This window comes from Strongylocentrotus purpuratus, unplaced genomic scaffold, assembly GCF_000002235.5.
Source record: "Strongylocentrotus purpuratus isolate Spur 01 unplaced genomic scaffold, Spur_5.0 spur5_scaffold_12, whole genome shotgun sequence".
NCBI classification, from domain to species: Eukaryota; Metazoa; Echinodermata; class Echinoidea; order Camarodonta; family Strongylocentrotidae; genus Strongylocentrotus; species Strongylocentrotus purpuratus.
In genome coordinates this window covers 30,126,151-30,143,517 of record NW_022145597.1, presented here as the reverse complement: position 1 = coordinate 30,143,517, position 17,367 = coordinate 30,126,151, and the positions used below count along the sequence as shown (strand labels likewise).

The window sequence follows — 17,367 nt, the reverse complement described above, 5'->3', positions numbered from 1 at the left end:
CAAGTCACATGGAACCTTGAAATTTAGATACATTCTACATCGTCTATTTAGAGCCAGAAGGTTGTTACTTCATATCATTTTACACAAAGAGTTAACAATTAAATTACTCACCTTTGAAAACCACTTGAAGCATGCCTCTCTGTCACTCACATACACAGAGTTCTCTGCTAAACAATGCCAGATCTGAAATGAAAATGATCAAAAACATGGAATCATTCAATGGTTGCTCCAACATAAGTTGTTGTTGTTGTTATTGTTAGGGGTCATCGAGTCGTTCCCGATTCCTGGTGACCCCATGCACCACTGTCTGGATGACTTGTCTCTTTCTTTCTTTCTGACATAGGACCCACAGCAGTTGCACTGAGCTTTATTTTGTCTAAAATACAGAGTTACGGAGTGGGTCGCAAATGGGTTTTAGTTTAGGGTTAGGGTTAGGATAAGGTATAGTGTTTGTCCTAAGGCCAAAGTTAATTATTTTGTTTGAGTAGGATATTGACCATTGAGCATTTGTCACCAGATTATGTGCTTTTCAACCATATATCATGTGCTGTATAACAATATATCAATTTTTGAAAAATATACGTCTCTGTCAATTAAGAAAAGCCTTTTCATCAGTCACAAGAAATAGCTGAACAACAAAATGATGCTGAAAGCTGCAAGGAGATTCCTTCAACATTGTATTTTGTAAATAATTGGATGAAGTTTGCTTGCTAGCCATCTAAAAACTAAAGTCAACTGGATACCTAGGTAGGCTAAATATTTCATCTAAACCGAAACTGAGAAAAATACATGTATTTTTAGATGAGTATTGGTTTCTTTTTTACTTACTTCTTTGGCTTGGGGTGCACATAACCACAGTTGCCCATCTTTTAACAGGAATCTGTAAAAAATATCGACAGTAAATAGAAAATGAAATCAAAGCTAAAATCAAATCAAAGTTTCATTCTTTCATACAAAAGCAATTTTAAACAATTTAGATTTAAATGACCCAATGTCAGCAATACAACCATGGAAAAAACGTATTAAACCAAGAGAGATTACTGATAATCTTATTCACATGGTACAAAGGAAATAACGTACCATAATAGCAACGTGCAATTCCCTTCATATATGTTATTTCATCAATCAAAACCAAACATTTTTTTTTTAAAATCAGTTCCATGCATAATACATTATACACTATAAAAAAAGCCTGGTGTGATGATTTTTTTTTCTAGGGCTATGTATAAATAAATGGGGGTAATAAAAGGAAAAACTGCCAAGTTAGAATCTTATACTTTATTTCAAATATCTTTTTAAAAATTGAGCAGAGAAAACTAACCTCAAGAAGTTGAGCCTCTCCTGGACTTGTTGTACATGGCTATACCTGCTATCTGGGGGTATGTTTTGGGGATCTGGGTTTTCTGCATCAAACATAAAGAGAGAAAAGCAAAGAAGGGTTCATTTATTACCAAACCAATCCACAAAGTAGATGGTATAGTACCCTTTCCTTTCAGTTATAACGCACTTCACAATTTGCTCCATAACATTGTATCTAATTAATATGAGAGAGTAAAGTCAAATAGGCATTATGGCATGCGCCTGTAATCCAGCTAACAGTTGAAGTTACAAACTGATTCAAGCGAGAACGCAGGTTCGAAACTGAGTCACGTCTATCATATGGTGACGTTTAAAGGTCGGTCCCCAGACGTAAATAATCATATCTGATTGATACACGTCTGTAAAAACCCAATACACACACAAACACAACAATGAGCATTGGGAGGTTATTAACAAATTGAACTTGAACTTTATTAATACTTGTAAATCAATATATTTTCATTTTTATTTTATTTTACTATGGTAGGAAGAAAGCAAATTTATGTTTTTTTAAATGAGCTCCACACGAAATACAGTATTTTCGTCCCATTAAAAAAACTGCACGATTGAGAACAAATTCCTTACTCAAGAACACAAGTGCCCTCAGCTATGTTAAACTCAGATTAAAGAGAAGATTGAATTCTGACAAAGTAGAGATATTTTTTTTAATAAAAGATTGGATGACTGCTCAGAATTCAACTTATCTGTAATCCTTATCCAAGACCATTACTCTTTCAACTGAAGCTACATAATTATCAAATTACAGGATAGAGGATACTAAAGTATAATAGATTTAAGTCACTACGCGCTCATAAAAAAGAAAAGAAGGGATAATAGCAGACATGAGGGAAGAAAAGAGAAAGTATATTCCTACCCTTGGCAGACTGCCTTGCATGGTTCATGTAACTGGAGAGATTCTCGGCCACCAAAGTCACCAGTGAATGTTTGGTTTGCAGCGAGTTGATGACATCATGCCGATATTGCACATGGGAGGAGCGCTGGGCAGTAGGGTAGTTTTGCGGTGCCTGGAGATATTCAAAAGAAAAGGAATATATAACTCGAACATTCAAGGGAGAGAGAGAGAGAGAGACAATTTACATATTCAAGAGAGAAATTTTACAATTAAAATATAAGAGAGATAGAGTGAGAAGGAAAGAGGGAGCGAGTATAATTTAAATAGAAAAGAATTTGAGAGAAAGAAAGAAGACGAATGCATCACAGTCAATGTACACTGTTTGCAAGTACAACAACAAAATTGTTAGAAATCTCCAATTGAAGTAGATAAATGGAAAGGTATACCCAATTTCAACACCCTGATATGCAGAAATTTGGATTAATCCCAACTGCTAACAAATCATTTTAAAGTTAAAAGATGCAAGGCTTAAAGGGATCTGGTAACTTTGTCTTAGACCCTTTAAAATAATCCTTGATTTAGCTCTTGCTGCAATGATAATTATAAACCTTTGGGTCAGTCAGGAACTGCATGGCTTTTACAAGCCGACCGCCTGTCTGATTATCAAGATATTTATGATTGAAAATCGAAATCAAATTTTGCATTTGCCAAACGGTTTTCATAACACTAGAGTCTATTGGGGAAAACGAGTATGGTAAAACCGGGCACTTAAAGGTTTTTACTTTTTTGAGGCACTTCTTGATCATTTTTAAATGCAATTTTTTTAGAGCTTCAATATAACACCATATCACAGACACTGACAACACGTAGGGCCATGCATCTCAGATTTAACATTGTTAAACGATGACTTTAAAGGATGCAAAGCTTAATGGTAGACTCACCTCAGCAAACAGACTGCATATTTCTTTGATCTGCTTGAGAGCTGGAATGACCCAGTTATCTTTCCTGAGCTCCTCCACAAACTTGTCTATCCAGTGCAGCTTCTGGGAGTCTCGGTCCTGTAAACATATATAGAATTAATTTCATAAATGATGATTGCTTGTGTGCTTCAAAGAAAAAACAAAGAGAACCACCGTTACCTTCAAGTATCTCTTATATGGTGATTCAACTTTTTCTCACGTGATAATTGCTCCAGTCTTTCTCTCAACGATAAAGGTTAGGGTTGCTTACTTAGATACACTTAAACTAGACTTTACAAAATTTAGTGGATTTCCAAGATTTGTTGGATGACAACTAGCTATGAGCCTGTTTTGAGCTCACCTGTGAGCAACTATAGTCCAGGATCTTGGTGTGGGCATGCAGGGCCTGGTCCATGATGTCTGTAGGGACATCCTGCTGGTGGGCTAGGGTCCAGAGTAGGGACAGGACCTTGTGGGCCATGAGACCATCCTTGTCGTCCTCGGCTAGCCTACGGATCAATTCTAGGAGCTTCTCTCGCTGCTTGGTGCTGGCAGTGGCCCAACTCTCCTGCAAAGACAGACAAGGACCATTATTTATTTTTTGATGACGATAATTATGACGACCATAACAAGATACTATAAAATGGTTTATGAAAATACAGTGTATGTTATTATATTATATCTATATTACTGTGATTATTAAGACACTTTAAAATGATTTATGAAAATAATGTTCATATTATAATTATTCTTGGGAGCCTACAAAAACAAACTATGCTTTCCAGTTTATTGTGCAAACAATTGTTATATGAAATAGAATAAAATCATTTTGTCAATCAACAACACCAATAACAACAATGACATGGTCCTGTAAGATACATCTATTACAGAAGTGTTGAAAAAAGAAGAAGAGAATTTACCTGGAAGCAATCAAAAAGATGATCCAGCTGTTCAGGGGAGAAGTCCCAGGCAAGCTTGGCTAGTAGATCATGGACATTCTTCACAATAGCTTCATGCTTTCCAACCTAGATAAGTACATAAGTAGAAGTATGCATATGTCAGTGATACTTAGCAAGGTGGCAAGCAACATGCTTCATAGCCATATTTGGCACTAATAACTGACATTTAGGTTCTGTATTATCATGGTTTCTTGGAAGCTAATACTGCAGAGGTATGGAATAAATTACTTAGTCATCTTAAGCAGGTTGATACAGTAGAAAATTTCAAGAGTCTCTTGAAGACACATTTGTTCGTTTGTTAAATTAGTACAATGTTATGACAAAGCAGTTATTCTTTCATTTCTCTTCCCTCATGTCTGCTATTATCCCTTCTTTTCTTTTTTTCTGAGCGCATAGGGAATTAAATTTATTTGTGTGATATGCGCTACATAAGAATGGTTTTTTATTATTATTGATACATCAAATCGAGTTTAACCTTATTCAACTGAATTAAAATTATTTGAATTTAGCCTCTCATCAATGGTCTAAAATTGATCATCTAATATCCCTTTAACATTTAAATTTAGAATATTAGTAAAGAAACTACAACTGCTTAGTTATAATACATGTTTGCATGTGCATTGCCAGCTTTTTCTTCTTCTTTTTTGTGCTTTTTTGAATTCTCTCCCAGCCAAAATTCATGAAAGTTGCAAAAAATAAAACCCTCATGAATGTAAGAGCTTATTTAGCAACTGAAGTTGACTGGTTACTTACCTGAGCAGCCCAAATGTTGTCCAAGTCTTCCATCGTGAGGGCTTTTTCTTTGATCACAAATCTTAGGATCTTCTCCAGTTTCTCAACATACTAACAAGTAACAGAAATAAAACAATGAAAGCATATGAATATTGGTACACAACTCTCAAAGTCTACAACATATAACAATTTCCTACTTGATCAAAATCTCAGAACCTTCTCCACATACTACAAGAAAATGAAAATAACTAATTAAAAGCAAAGTATATGATTACCTAACACACCTCAAAAAGTCTTTAAACTAAAATTTAACTTTCCTTTTTTCTCTTTGATCACAAATCTTAAGATTTCTTTAGCTCCTCCACAAAATAAGACCCCCCCAAAAAGCAATGAAAGCCAATTAATATGATAACATAAACAAACTTCTAGAAGTCTTACAGCTACTATTCAACACTTTTTCTCTTTGATCACAGATCTTAGAATCGTTTAAAAGTTTCTCCAAACTATGAGGAAATAAACATAAACAATGAAAATCACTTCATAAAACAAAATGCTAAAAGTTTACACGAACAACAGAAATGTTTTCTCTAAAATCAAGATAAACTAATTCCCAAAATACTACCTCACGCCTTCTATGTATTTCTTACTAAAGTTAAATTGTACATGTATAATTGATGCCAAAAGTGAATGTCAGCTTTATCTTTGAATCTCAAGATGTCTATTTACCTGAGGTTGATGAAGACTGTCTCTGAGAACAATACTCAGCACCTTATTCTCCTGGATCCATTCCTACAACAAAAGACCAATCGGAAGAACATAACATCAATGCATTGAAACAACATGCAAGTGTCCCATCGAAGGCAACACTGGGCATGGACAATGGGAGAGAAAAAAAGACTAAATCGTAGCATATTTTTCTTGCAAAAAAGTACAAAAACACCCAATCACTCTTATTTTATCACTGCATTTTGAACCTACCATTTTAAATTTCAGAATAAAGATGTGCATCAAACGTTTTTAAAAATCTGTTTGCAGTCATAGGATCTCCTCCTCGGTTACTCGCTCTTTTGCGTGAATCCATGATAATATTCGGGAAGAAAACACCTCAAATCCACAGTCAAAACTCGTATCCCAAGCTGAACATATGTAATTTTTCGATGATTTGTGATAAGTGTTTAGGATTATCAAAGTTGGCTTGACGCCTAATCCTCCCTCAAATCTCTTAATGCTACAAGTAATTTTAAAAAAATAAATTAAAAAATATAATGAAAATGGGAGACTTACAGCCATTCTCTCTGCTGTGAGGTACTCCTCTTCATCCACGCCTGTCTGTTTGTGTGTGTAGTATGTCACGTTAGCTATCACCTTGTTGACTTCGTTCAGTGCGTTCATCTTTCCATTGAAAGACGAGATTTGAAGTAACCTCAAGATCATCTTGAGTCTGAACATCTCTAAGTTCTTGATTTTTTCCTCCTGATTGGGAACCTTGGAAACAAGATTCCGTAGAGCCTGAAAGAGGAGATAAAAAGAAATCATATACATATGATAAATAAATAATGAAATCACTCCTGACTCCTGACGACGGATAGTCAACCTGTTCGAAACGTCGAGCCACTCCCGCCACTCATCCTCTCCAAGCGCTATAGTTCTCCTTAGAACTATAAGCTAAGAAAGATAACCAACAGTCTTTTTCAAGACTACACAAACAGTCCTTTTCAGGACTACACCTACACACCCTCAAGAAAGATTACAGAGAGTCCTTTTCAAGACTCCTCAATCCTCTCTCTCTCTCTCTCTCTCTCACACATAGTGCACCCGCAAGCCTACTCTATAATAATGAACTCGTAACAAAATTAATTAAATAAACTGGCCACTGCCTCTGCCTGTTTTGCAAAATTTTACGTTTCCATAAATCTGTGAATACAATAAGTTGTCACATATGTTCTTTAATTAGGATGAATTTCTCTTGCATAGAGATTTTTTTGTTTCAATTTTTGATTTCCTATTTTAAACTTTCAATTTGTATTTTCAGTTCAATTTTTGATGGTTTACACAAAAACAAGCATTATGATACAAGCCTACCAATACAAACATGAGGACTATTTCATTAGCTGTAAAAGAAAGTAATGATGCCTTAATATATACTCTGAGCAGTCATGTGGTTTTTTAACATGGGGTCATTAGGGATTTCTAAACAAATAAGCATTCAGATCACGGTTACCTTGATGATAGATGAGAGTGCATCGTTCCTGGCTTCATTCTTAGATTCCTTCTTTAGTTCATCATCTGAAAGACCGTCCAGGTAGGCTACCACCCGATCCTAACAACACGATTGACAGAACAAACAATTGCATGAGGATTACGTTTGCATACACCTCCTATTCTGGTGAGCCTTCATGAGTATTTGGTGCTTGCACCAGATCTGCCAACCTCTGGAGTTCAAAAACTGTATTCTTTAATCCCAAAAGTTGCATTTTACTGACAATGTTGTATTCCTAAAAATAAACACAGACTGTTTCACGGATCAATGCCTCTTACAGTTCCTAAATACAGGAAGAATTTTTGGGGGGGATCATTGGTTGAATATGCATTGATTTCGTCATGACTGTGCATCGATGAACCAATGAACATCCCCAAACTGCCGATGTGAGATGCTTGCAGGATACTTTTTTAATCATATTTTATTGAGGAAAATCGTACTGTCGTATTTGCTTCTAAAAATCGTACTGCTTGACAGGTCTGTTGCACATCATAGTTTGGGTAGGCTCTAATAGTGGGAACATCAAAATATTATGCACATGCAAATCAGCATGGCACAAATGGTATGTAACATAATCTACACCATCCTCGTCAAGACAAAATTGTATGACTTTTAATCACTTCTCCAGCCCTGCAGACAATGGTAATGCACATCAAGCTAAAACTACCCTACTGCCCTCCCCCCCCCCCCCTCAAAAAAACCCACATTATTGCTACCTTATGGTATGGTGCACATGCACAACTGCGGGAGTAGTGTCAACAAGGACATTAAAACTGAAAGTCCTGTGTTTGAGCTCTATGATTAAATGTACTTGCTATGAGCCTGGTGGATTTCATGACTAACTTACAGTGAATTGTTTAAAACAAATAGATACTGAAATGTCCATAATGCGATATTTTCATTTTTTGGTTTATATGATCTTCGAAATATTTACTTACATATACAGCAATTTCATGAGTACATCAATATTTTGTTCTAGATCTCAAGCTTGGGCACTCAAAAAAAATTCTGAAAATATTGAACGATTGGAATCCCAGCTACATCCTAAAATTGTGTTAATGTCGCTGGAGTCGGTTTGGGGGGGGGGGGGGGGGAGGGGGGCGGAGGATCTTCTCTGTATAGGGTTTTATTTGATTTGTTATCATTTCACCTGATATTTTCAGGTGCCTTCTGTTGAACAAGCTTTGTGATTTTTGTGAAAGTATCCTTTCATCTATTATTTTTAATTAATAATAATAATGATATAATATTGGATATTTATATAATGCAAGGTGCTCAAAGCGCTCCAATATTACCCCGGCTCTGCTCTGCTACCGATTTCGGTGCTCCCAGCATTCAAGGAATTCCTTCCTACCGGTCCCCATTTACTTGACTGTTTACATGTGTTTTTACATTGTCGGATGATAAATAAACACAAATTCATTGAAATGTGGCTATCTTGAATGATTGTATCAACAACTTACCACAATAGGCATGAAGTGTGTCTGTACAGTATGCTGGGTGATGAGTTCATAGCACTGACCCCAAGGCCTGGAGAAAAACAATAACAGAAATAGAATATCAGAAACATCTTATTGATTCCTTCAATCTATCAGCAAACAGATCACTGTTCCATGAAAAGTTCAATAATAATAGTACAGTCAAACCTGCTTTAGTCACCACCTGTCTATAAAGACCACCTGTTGCAGAGAGCACATTTTTTGTTTCCCTTGAAAATGGTTCCACATTGAAACATGTACTAAAGGAACCTGTATATAAAGACCACCTGCCTATAAAGACCAATTTTCTTGTCTCTCTTGGGAGGTCATTATAGACAGGTTTCACTGTACTAATAACAAGTTCTTCTATAGTGCATTTCAGGACCGTCGGCGCTTAACAAAGTGCAATTTACAATAAATAAAAACACTTATCAAAAAGATGAGTTTTAAGGGCTTTTTTTGAAGACCTCAATTAATGATTACTCTGTGAAAGAAAAGATTAAGAAGGGCTTTTAGAAAATTTTAATTCAATTATAGATTTCATAATAAAATGCCATATTTCACATAGAATTTTACACCCTGACGATATTAGGAAAGAACCTTAATCAAATCGAGACAGAATAACAGTAGCGGAATGTTATATAAATATTGACTGCTCATGAGGATGATGGTGGGAATTATCACTCCCAAGGTGGTGTTCATACCGGCTGGAGGGCATTTGAAATCTTGTACGCTCTGTGTGTGCAAAAGTCGCAGAGGGGTTAGGAGTACTATCACAGGGTTTTGGAGTACTATCACAGGGTTTTGGAGTACTATCACAGGGTTTAGGAGTACTATCACAGGGTTTTGGAGTACTATCACAGGGTTTTGGAGTATTATCACAGGGTTTTGGAGTACTATCATAAGGTTTTGGAGTACCATCACAGGGTTTGATAGAACGACGCAATGATAGATTGAGATGCTCCTCGTCATGTGATATAGTTTTGACAAATCAGTGAATGACAATCTATGTATGAGGTATATAAAACAAAAATAGCCTCACTTATTCATTATTCATTGCTAAACCTTTGCACCATGCAGTATTACTATAAATGTATAATGATTGTAACTGCCTTTTTTAAGTCTACTGCTTAAATTGTTTGTTTAATCTCACGTTGATCATACCATGTAATGTGATGAACCATGCAGAAATGAATAAATGAATAAATGAATAAATATATCAAAATCTTACCTGAGTAAAGCATGGATGATAGGAACATTGAGAGACTGACTCTCATCCAAGAACCTCTCCTGTAGGATATCAAATCCACCTAGGGCTCCAAAACGATTCAACAGGTCTACTAACCAACCCTAGTGATGGTAAAATAACCAAATATAAATACAAACAAGAATTAAGTTTTGTGGTACCTGAGAAATAAACATGGTCATTGATTTCAGATTACGTACAACTCTACTTCGATCTGAATATATAACATATATATACATAAAATTGTGAACAAAAAATTTCAATTATTTCAACAGTTAGGATACTGACAAAAATCATAGCATAACATCAATAGCCTGGCAACTCTTGAAGGTCAAGATGGCAGTGCAACAAATACTCTTTTGTTTGAGAAAGTTCTTTGTTACTGAAAATGTGAGATTTCTTATAAAAAGGCACAAAAACAATATCATCAACATGAACTCACCTTTGGGTTTCTGATGTCTGGAGGTCTAGCAAAGATGTCATTGTTGTTCAGCTGTTGGAGAAAGAAAATAAACAGTTCCTTTACCTTTTCTTAAAGAATCATGAGTTCTAAAATCATTTTCATATCACTGCGCTCTCTCTCTCTCTCTCTCTCTCTCTCTCTCTCTCTCTCTTTCTTTCTCCACTTTCACTCACTTCACCCCCATTCTCTCTCTCTCTCTCTCTGTATTGGTCTCTCTCTCTCCCTCTCTCTCTTGTCACTCTCTAATTCACTCTCACTCACCCTACATCATTCACTCACTTCACCCCTCCTCTCCCTCTCTCTGTCTCTGTCTGTCTGTCTCTCTGTCTCTGTCTCTCTCTGTCTCTCTCTCTCTCTTGTCACTCTTTAATTCACTCTCACTCACTCTACATCATTCACTCACTTCACCCTGATTCCCTCCCTCCCTCCCTGTCCGTCTGTCTCTCTCTCTCTAATTCACTCTGCTTCATTCACTCCACCCCCCCCCCCCCTCCTCTCACTCTCTCTCTCTCGTCACTCTCTAATTCACTCTCGCTCACTCCATCCCCCCTCTCTCTCTCCCTCTCTCAGCAATCAGCACCATCACAAACATGATGCCATTCAACATACCTGAGAACCCATTGGAACCGTTTCTGACTGCCTCGAACCATTAAACACATGGAACCTAATAAAAGGGGCAAAATGGCATGACAATTAGTTCATCCAACTAACAGGTACATTGCTAAACAAATAATACACAACATAGTAAGAACTACCCACACAAGGTACCTTAGGAACAGTCTAACATACCAAAGGCGATAGCCGAATGTGTTTGGACTGTTTTGAAGGTACCGAGTGTGGGTAATTTTACACATGCTCGAAACAAAATGATGTGTATTGTGTTTTTTTTAATAAGATTATGTTTTATCTGTTTTATAAAATGATGTTTTTTGACATGATTTTGATAACCAGTCATTATCATTGGATAATGACCGGTCATTATCCAAATTACATGTTAAGCAAACTAGATGCCTGGTCACGTGTCCGCTCTCAACCAATCATTTGATTAGGATCCACGTCATCATCTTATAACACTGAATAACCTCAGTAGACATATTTGAAACTGTTTTCTAACATGAACAAGGAATAGTAACATCAATATTGACAGTACTAGTGAGAGCAATACAGGTGTTGGGTAATAGTAATGAAAATGTAGAATTGCTGGTGGTCTAATAAATGAGTCTCCAGACTGTGAACCACAGTGTACAGGATTTTCATCCCTGCCACAGCACAAACGTCCTTGGCAAGACATTTATCTTTGTTTGCCTCAACCGATCGAGGTGATATATATATGGCAGAGCTGCCAACCTCAACTGAATAAAAATCCTATTATTTTCCCCAAAAAATCCTATTTTTGATCGATAAGTACTTTCTCACTGCAAATTATTAATTTTTTATTGTGTGTGTGTGTGGGGGGGGGGGGGGGGGAGGGGTTCCAATTTGTATAAGTTCCTACATACAGGAAGAAATTTTTTGATGGACCAATGGTTGAATATGCATGATTTCGTCATGACTGATGTGTTCGATGAACCAATGAACATCCCCAAATTGCCGATGAGAGATGCAGGATACTTTACAGGAGAGAATGGGCTATTTGCCATTGAAAATGGCACACAAACACACACACACATTACAAATTTTTTTTTTTTTTTTTTTTGAAAATCATATTTTTTGGAGGAAAAATTGTACTATCGTATTTACTTCTAAAAATCGTACCTAGAAATACGATAAAAGCATACTGGTTTGCAGCTCTGATATGGGTACCTGGCGGGAATTATTTCCTTAAATGCCAGATCACTGAAATAGCAGCCATGCTAAAGCCAGGGTGATCAATGTGAAGCACTAGGAGTGTCGAGTCCGACAAACTCTTACTATTATTATCAATAGTATTATCATCATCATCACATGAAAATGCACAGGTACAGTATATGATAATGTCATTATTACCCTTGTATTTGGCCCTCACACATGTACCCTTCAAACCCAAATCCTAATCTCTTCAGGGCCCTGTCTTACAAAGAGTTGATATCAATCGCAACTATGTACATAAGAGATATGAGACTGCAAGCTTGCGATTGATTGGAGGACTTACGATTGATTTGGATCTATCGTAACTCTTTATAAGACAGGGCCCTAGGCACATGGAAATACTTTCTGAAAGGAGTATTTGACTTACTTGCAGAGAGGATTAAGCGCCATGGCTAGAAGTTCTAGAAGGGGAAACCAATCCTGAGATAGCTTGCTCACACACAGCTCTATCAGTTTCTCTGTGTTCTTCATGATACAGCGCTGAAAGGGATGAAACACAATTGCAATTTCACTAAAACAAAAAACTAAATATTAAAGACACTCAGTAGTTAGCTCTCATGGGGAATTCAACACTGTTCAAGTGTTTACCCAATAAGAGGTACTGTCAATCACCAGAATTAGCCTTCAGTTTTATGACCAGCAGGCCTTATGTAAGGTACTGCATTTTCCACCAATTCCCCCACATGGTAAAGTCATTATCTCACTTTTCCCACACCCGGAGATCTCCGAGAGACGAGGGGGTATTTCTCGATTGGCCTACAGGTTTGCTATGTGCAGACATAATTCCTGTACACACGTTAATGATTTTTATCCACCAAGTCTGGTGTCAGCGAATTGTGGCCTTCTGCACATGGAAACTGACGAGTGACTCCCTTTAAGAACTGGAGACGAATATCAATTTCTTTCTTTTTTCATGATATAATGCTGCTAGGATGAATATTTCAATACTTTAAAAAATCAGGAAAATATGAATACAAAAACATATTTGTAACTTCCAATGAATAATGTGTTCATATTTATTTTAAATGGTTTATTTCATTAAAAAACATTCGCGGCCCGAGAGCCGAATTGCAGTTTCTTTTACAAGGTATACATCAGTGACAAAGTAAAATTACACGTAAAACATTATGCATGGTGGCAATATGGTAGTAAAATTGGAATTCTTTTGCACATATGATATATAATTGTGCTTCAACGACTTTGGCAATTTGATTGGTACATATACAGAAATTCAATTGTATTACCATATTTGCAATAAAATTATATATTAAACTTATACAATATATGAATAGCAATTCATAAACATGTTTGTCTATTAATTTATGTGTTGTCCATGATACAAAAGTGTCACATTTCAACAACAACAAATCTAAAATCTTTTTGTCATATCAACTACAAATAATTTTAGACAACAGTGATTTTTCACAGCCAGCGAGCAACTTTCACATCCGCAAAAAATTGAGTATTGCGTCGGTTGTGATTTAATTATTTTAGGACATGAAAGTTCCAAAAACTGAACAACTTGCCAAATTTGGGAATGTTCCATGCACATGGAATTTCGGTTTGTACATTTAAAAGAAGGATGACTTACATGGATTTCAAACTTCCATCCACTGACAGCTTCGTCTGTGAGGATTTTGGTGAAGGAGATTGTTAGCCCATCTCTGAAGAACCTCTGGCATGATTCACTGCGTATATCCAGATCTGGAAGTAAAAGAGAAGTGGTGACATTCCAATGATTTACTTACATGTAATAAGGATTCAATATTATTGTAATATGACTTATAAAATACTGTAGTAACATTTAGGCCTGTCAAATGTTAACAAAACATTAAAAACTTGGCAAAAAGCACATACCCTGAGGCCTGAACATGGGACAGCATGTAGATAGGCAACATATGAGGCCTGGATATAGCCCTGACGTTTCATGGAGTGCATTGTTTATCTTGATTATTACTGAGCAATGAGACAAATATTTGGCAGGCACTCTTCAGTTATAAATATGAAATATGCAGTGCAAATTCTTTTAGAGTCTGTCATAATAATAATCTAAATAATGAGTGAGCAATAATTTCGAAACTGTTTAAGATACAAATATGAAACTTGACAAGATGCATTAGGTACAAGCAATGTTTCAGATAATTTTGCTATTTATTGTCGAGATCTGGTGAGGGATGGTGTCAGCCCCATCCCCCCCCCCTTCCTTTCTGTGAGAGAGCACCAAAATAATCTGGCCTTTTGGTGGTTAAAGATAAAGTTGAGTTCTGGTCATGCGATTGCATTGTGAAAGAAACGGTGTGGAATCGACCAGAAAAGGTTGATCATTTAGCATATACGTATTGGTGTGTACTGCAAGGTTCTGGAGTCATCAAAATCATAATAAATTTGGCCCAGTCTTGGTAAAGTAACAAGCACTGTACACAGAAAGATGTAAATGGTACTACACAAATGGTGTCGGGTTACCTACCTTGATTTCCTTATCTTTCTATATGCTCAATACTCAGCCAGTATACATTTTCTACCAAAATTGTTTGGCAAATGACATTTATTTGTAATCTTGAACATTCAGTGTAAGTTTCATTTGATTCTGAGAGAAATCATTTTTCTTTTTTTACCAGAACTCAAGTTCATCTTTAAGATTGAGGATAAACTGACTACTCACTTTTCTTGCTGAGCTCGATGGCAGCCTCTAGAAGAACTTCCAATTCTCCCTTGGGCAGGACAGGGATAACCCATCTTGGTTTGTTGATCATCTCATCCAGCCGATTCAACGATTCAGCAGGGAATGGAGGCTCCTCCATATCTGTGTTCTCATCACCCCCGTCGCTACCTCCTTCTGTCGGCTCAGGTGGCTGCTTGCGGTAGAAAAAGGTCAAGAAGATGGGTCATTATTATTACATGCTTCAAACTATATTTTGCCTTGATAACCAATATTATAGCTCATTTTATAGTAATAATACTAATAACAATAATAACAATAATATTCAGTTTTTATATAGCGCTACCCCAGCTTTAGCTGTGCAGCCATTACAGCGCTCTAGCATTTCAAAGAATTAATTCCTGCCAGGTACCCACTTACAGCACCTGGGTTGAGTGTGGCAAATGTAAATCAATGTCTTGTCAAAGGACATTAGTGCCGTGGCGGGTCTCGAACCGCGGACCTTGTGATTGACAGTCCGGCGACTTAACCACTCGACCATGACACCTCTATGATGATTTCATTTATCCCAAAACTTCTAGGAAAGCAAGTACATAAACAGAAGCAGGCTTATAGCCAGGAGGACATCTGGGTACCCATGAGACATGCATTTGCTATGGAAGACACCCTATAACCCAAGAGAGTGAGAAAGAAAAATAAAGAGCAATGTTTTCATTCGGACTTACCTGGCTGCCTGCTTGCTGTGGTGGTGATGGCTGTGGCGGAACAACGGGTGTGGCCTCGGGTGCGGTGTCCCCTGCCCCAGTGGGTGTGCCTTTCATCCCCAGAGTCATGATGCTCTGCGGCGGGCGTTCTCAGGGGATTGTCTTGGCAAAGTTTTCTGGCTGTGTTCTGTGGTTATGTCCAATGAGATATGATGCCTGTTGTAGTGCCAATAGGAAAGACTGCACCCGGTGTCACCATCTCAGTAGTGAGCTCTGAATGAATTAGATAGGATGAGTGGAATAAGAATGATAATACTGACAATAATTTTATGTCCAAATATAAATCAAATAACGGCCGATTGTGGAGATTTCGATGGATTCTGCGCTACGATATCCTAGTGTTTCGCACTAAGAAAAATTGCGGAACGATAATGATCTGCGCATGCGCGAGCGGGTTCTCATACTCGAACGAGAATTATGAAGTAAAATAATAATGACAATATACAAGTAATAATAATAATGATAATAATAATAGATTAATAATGATAATATTAATAATGATAATAATAATAATAAAATATTAAGGCAATAACAAATTAATAAAAACAACAATAGCAGAAGTTGTAATAATGATCATGATATAAATAATACATTAAAATACATTTATATTGGTGGGTAATGTGCATGAACCAGGTTTCTTATTAAATAAATGTATTTGTATCAAATCAAATCAAATCACAAGAGCATGTACAGGATGCAAAATTCTGCAGGCTTACCCATCCCTGTATACATAAATGGTGGTAATGTTCATGAACCAAAGATGCACACATTTGTATCGCACACACTGTTCAGTACATGTACATGTACAATGTATATAAGAGCATGTACAAGATGCAACAATCTGCAGACTCATGCCTATCCCAATATATTAAATGTACACAATATGTTACATAGCTGCAGTACTACATGTAATTTAGTTCCCCAACACGACGATACAACTTCACTTCACAAATAAATGCAGAGGGAGGAAGTATACCTAATGCATTAGGCCTACATGTAAATGTTCTTTCATTGCCTAACCAATAGAATATTGTAAATGCCAATAATGCTACTCCAGGAATTCAACGTTATCACATGTGAATGTACAGGCATGCATTACATATTTTAGATGATATTGCAATAACCACACAATGTGCTCTTAAATCGTGTGTGCTTACAAGTTACAGTATCATACATGTGTATGTATTTCCTTAAGCTGTGTATTGTGCAATTTCCTCCTAACTGATTCTATCATTTATGACGTGCAGTTCTACCCATATGTCATAAAAGCATTTCGAAGAAGAGACAAATTGTTATGAAATTGTATTACTAAAGGCAAGTTTTACATATCAACAAGATAATTAAGATTTTTTTCTTCTTCACACAGTACATGAAAAACGTGTGTCATTTTACCTGGGAGCAAGTAACATAAAAGGTGATATTTGACTTTACTTGCTTTGTTGGTTTAAGGTACTATGTCCCATTTGCAGGCCCAAAAAATGAAAAGGTTAAATTCCAACGGCATTTGAAAGATAATACTAATTTAGAACTTCCCTAAAAAAGGGGGGGATTGAAAATGTCTTTAAGTGGGAAAATAACGACTATTAGTTGTCGAATCGACTTAAGAGCTATAGAGCCAGTAAGTAATAGTCTGGATTATCAGACCATTGTACCGAATGTTTGCAAATTTTATGCTACGCAAAGATTCAATCAGCTTAATTTTGGCCATTACAAGAAATGGGTTATTGATGTAGACAAATGCTCATGTACCCTTTACAACTCATTTTATGTATGTTATTACTAAAGAA

General features: G+C 36.5%; 1 protein-coding gene across 4 annotated transcripts in view; it reads right to left on the bottom strand.

Moving 5' to 3' along the window:
• Nucleotides 1-17,367, bottom strand: part of LOC586751 (probable ubiquitin carboxyl-terminal hydrolase FAF-X) — a 71,036-nt gene that overhangs the window by 41,030 nt on the left and 12,639 nt on the right. For 3 of the 4 annotated variants that reach the window (XM_030982374.1, XM_030982378.1, XM_030982376.1), the window contains exons 2-20: nt 15,542-15,793; nt 14,820-15,012; nt 13,749-13,861; nt 12,525-12,637; nt 10,919-10,973; nt 10,289-10,339; nt 9,832-9,950; nt 8,586-8,652; nt 7,084-7,182; nt 6,147-6,371; nt 5,589-5,651; nt 4,884-4,973; nt 4,092-4,196; nt 3,533-3,739; nt 3,154-3,270; nt 2,234-2,384; nt 1,322-1,403; nt 829-880; nt 112-183 (exon numbers count right to left, since the gene is read on the bottom strand). In XM_030982374.1, coding sequence (XP_030838234.1) covers nt 112-183; nt 829-880; nt 1,322-1,403; nt 2,234-2,384; nt 3,154-3,270; nt 3,533-3,739; nt 4,092-4,196; nt 4,884-4,973; nt 5,589-5,651; nt 6,147-6,371; nt 7,084-7,182; nt 8,586-8,652; nt 9,832-9,950; nt 10,289-10,339; nt 10,919-10,973; nt 12,525-12,637; nt 13,749-13,861; nt 14,820-15,012; nt 15,542-15,649 — 2,082 coding nt within the window. In that variant the 5' untranslated portion in view covers nt 15,650-15,793. The remainder of the gene's footprint in view (nt 1-111; nt 184-828; nt 881-1,321; nt 1,404-2,233; nt 2,385-3,153; nt 3,271-3,532; nt 3,740-4,091; nt 4,197-4,883; nt 4,974-5,588; nt 5,652-6,146; nt 6,372-7,083; nt 7,183-8,585; nt 8,653-9,831; nt 9,951-10,288; nt 10,340-10,918; nt 10,974-12,524; nt 12,638-13,748; nt 13,862-14,819; nt 15,013-15,541; nt 15,794-17,367) is intronic. The other variant, XM_030982375.1, reaches the window with a different exon arrangement.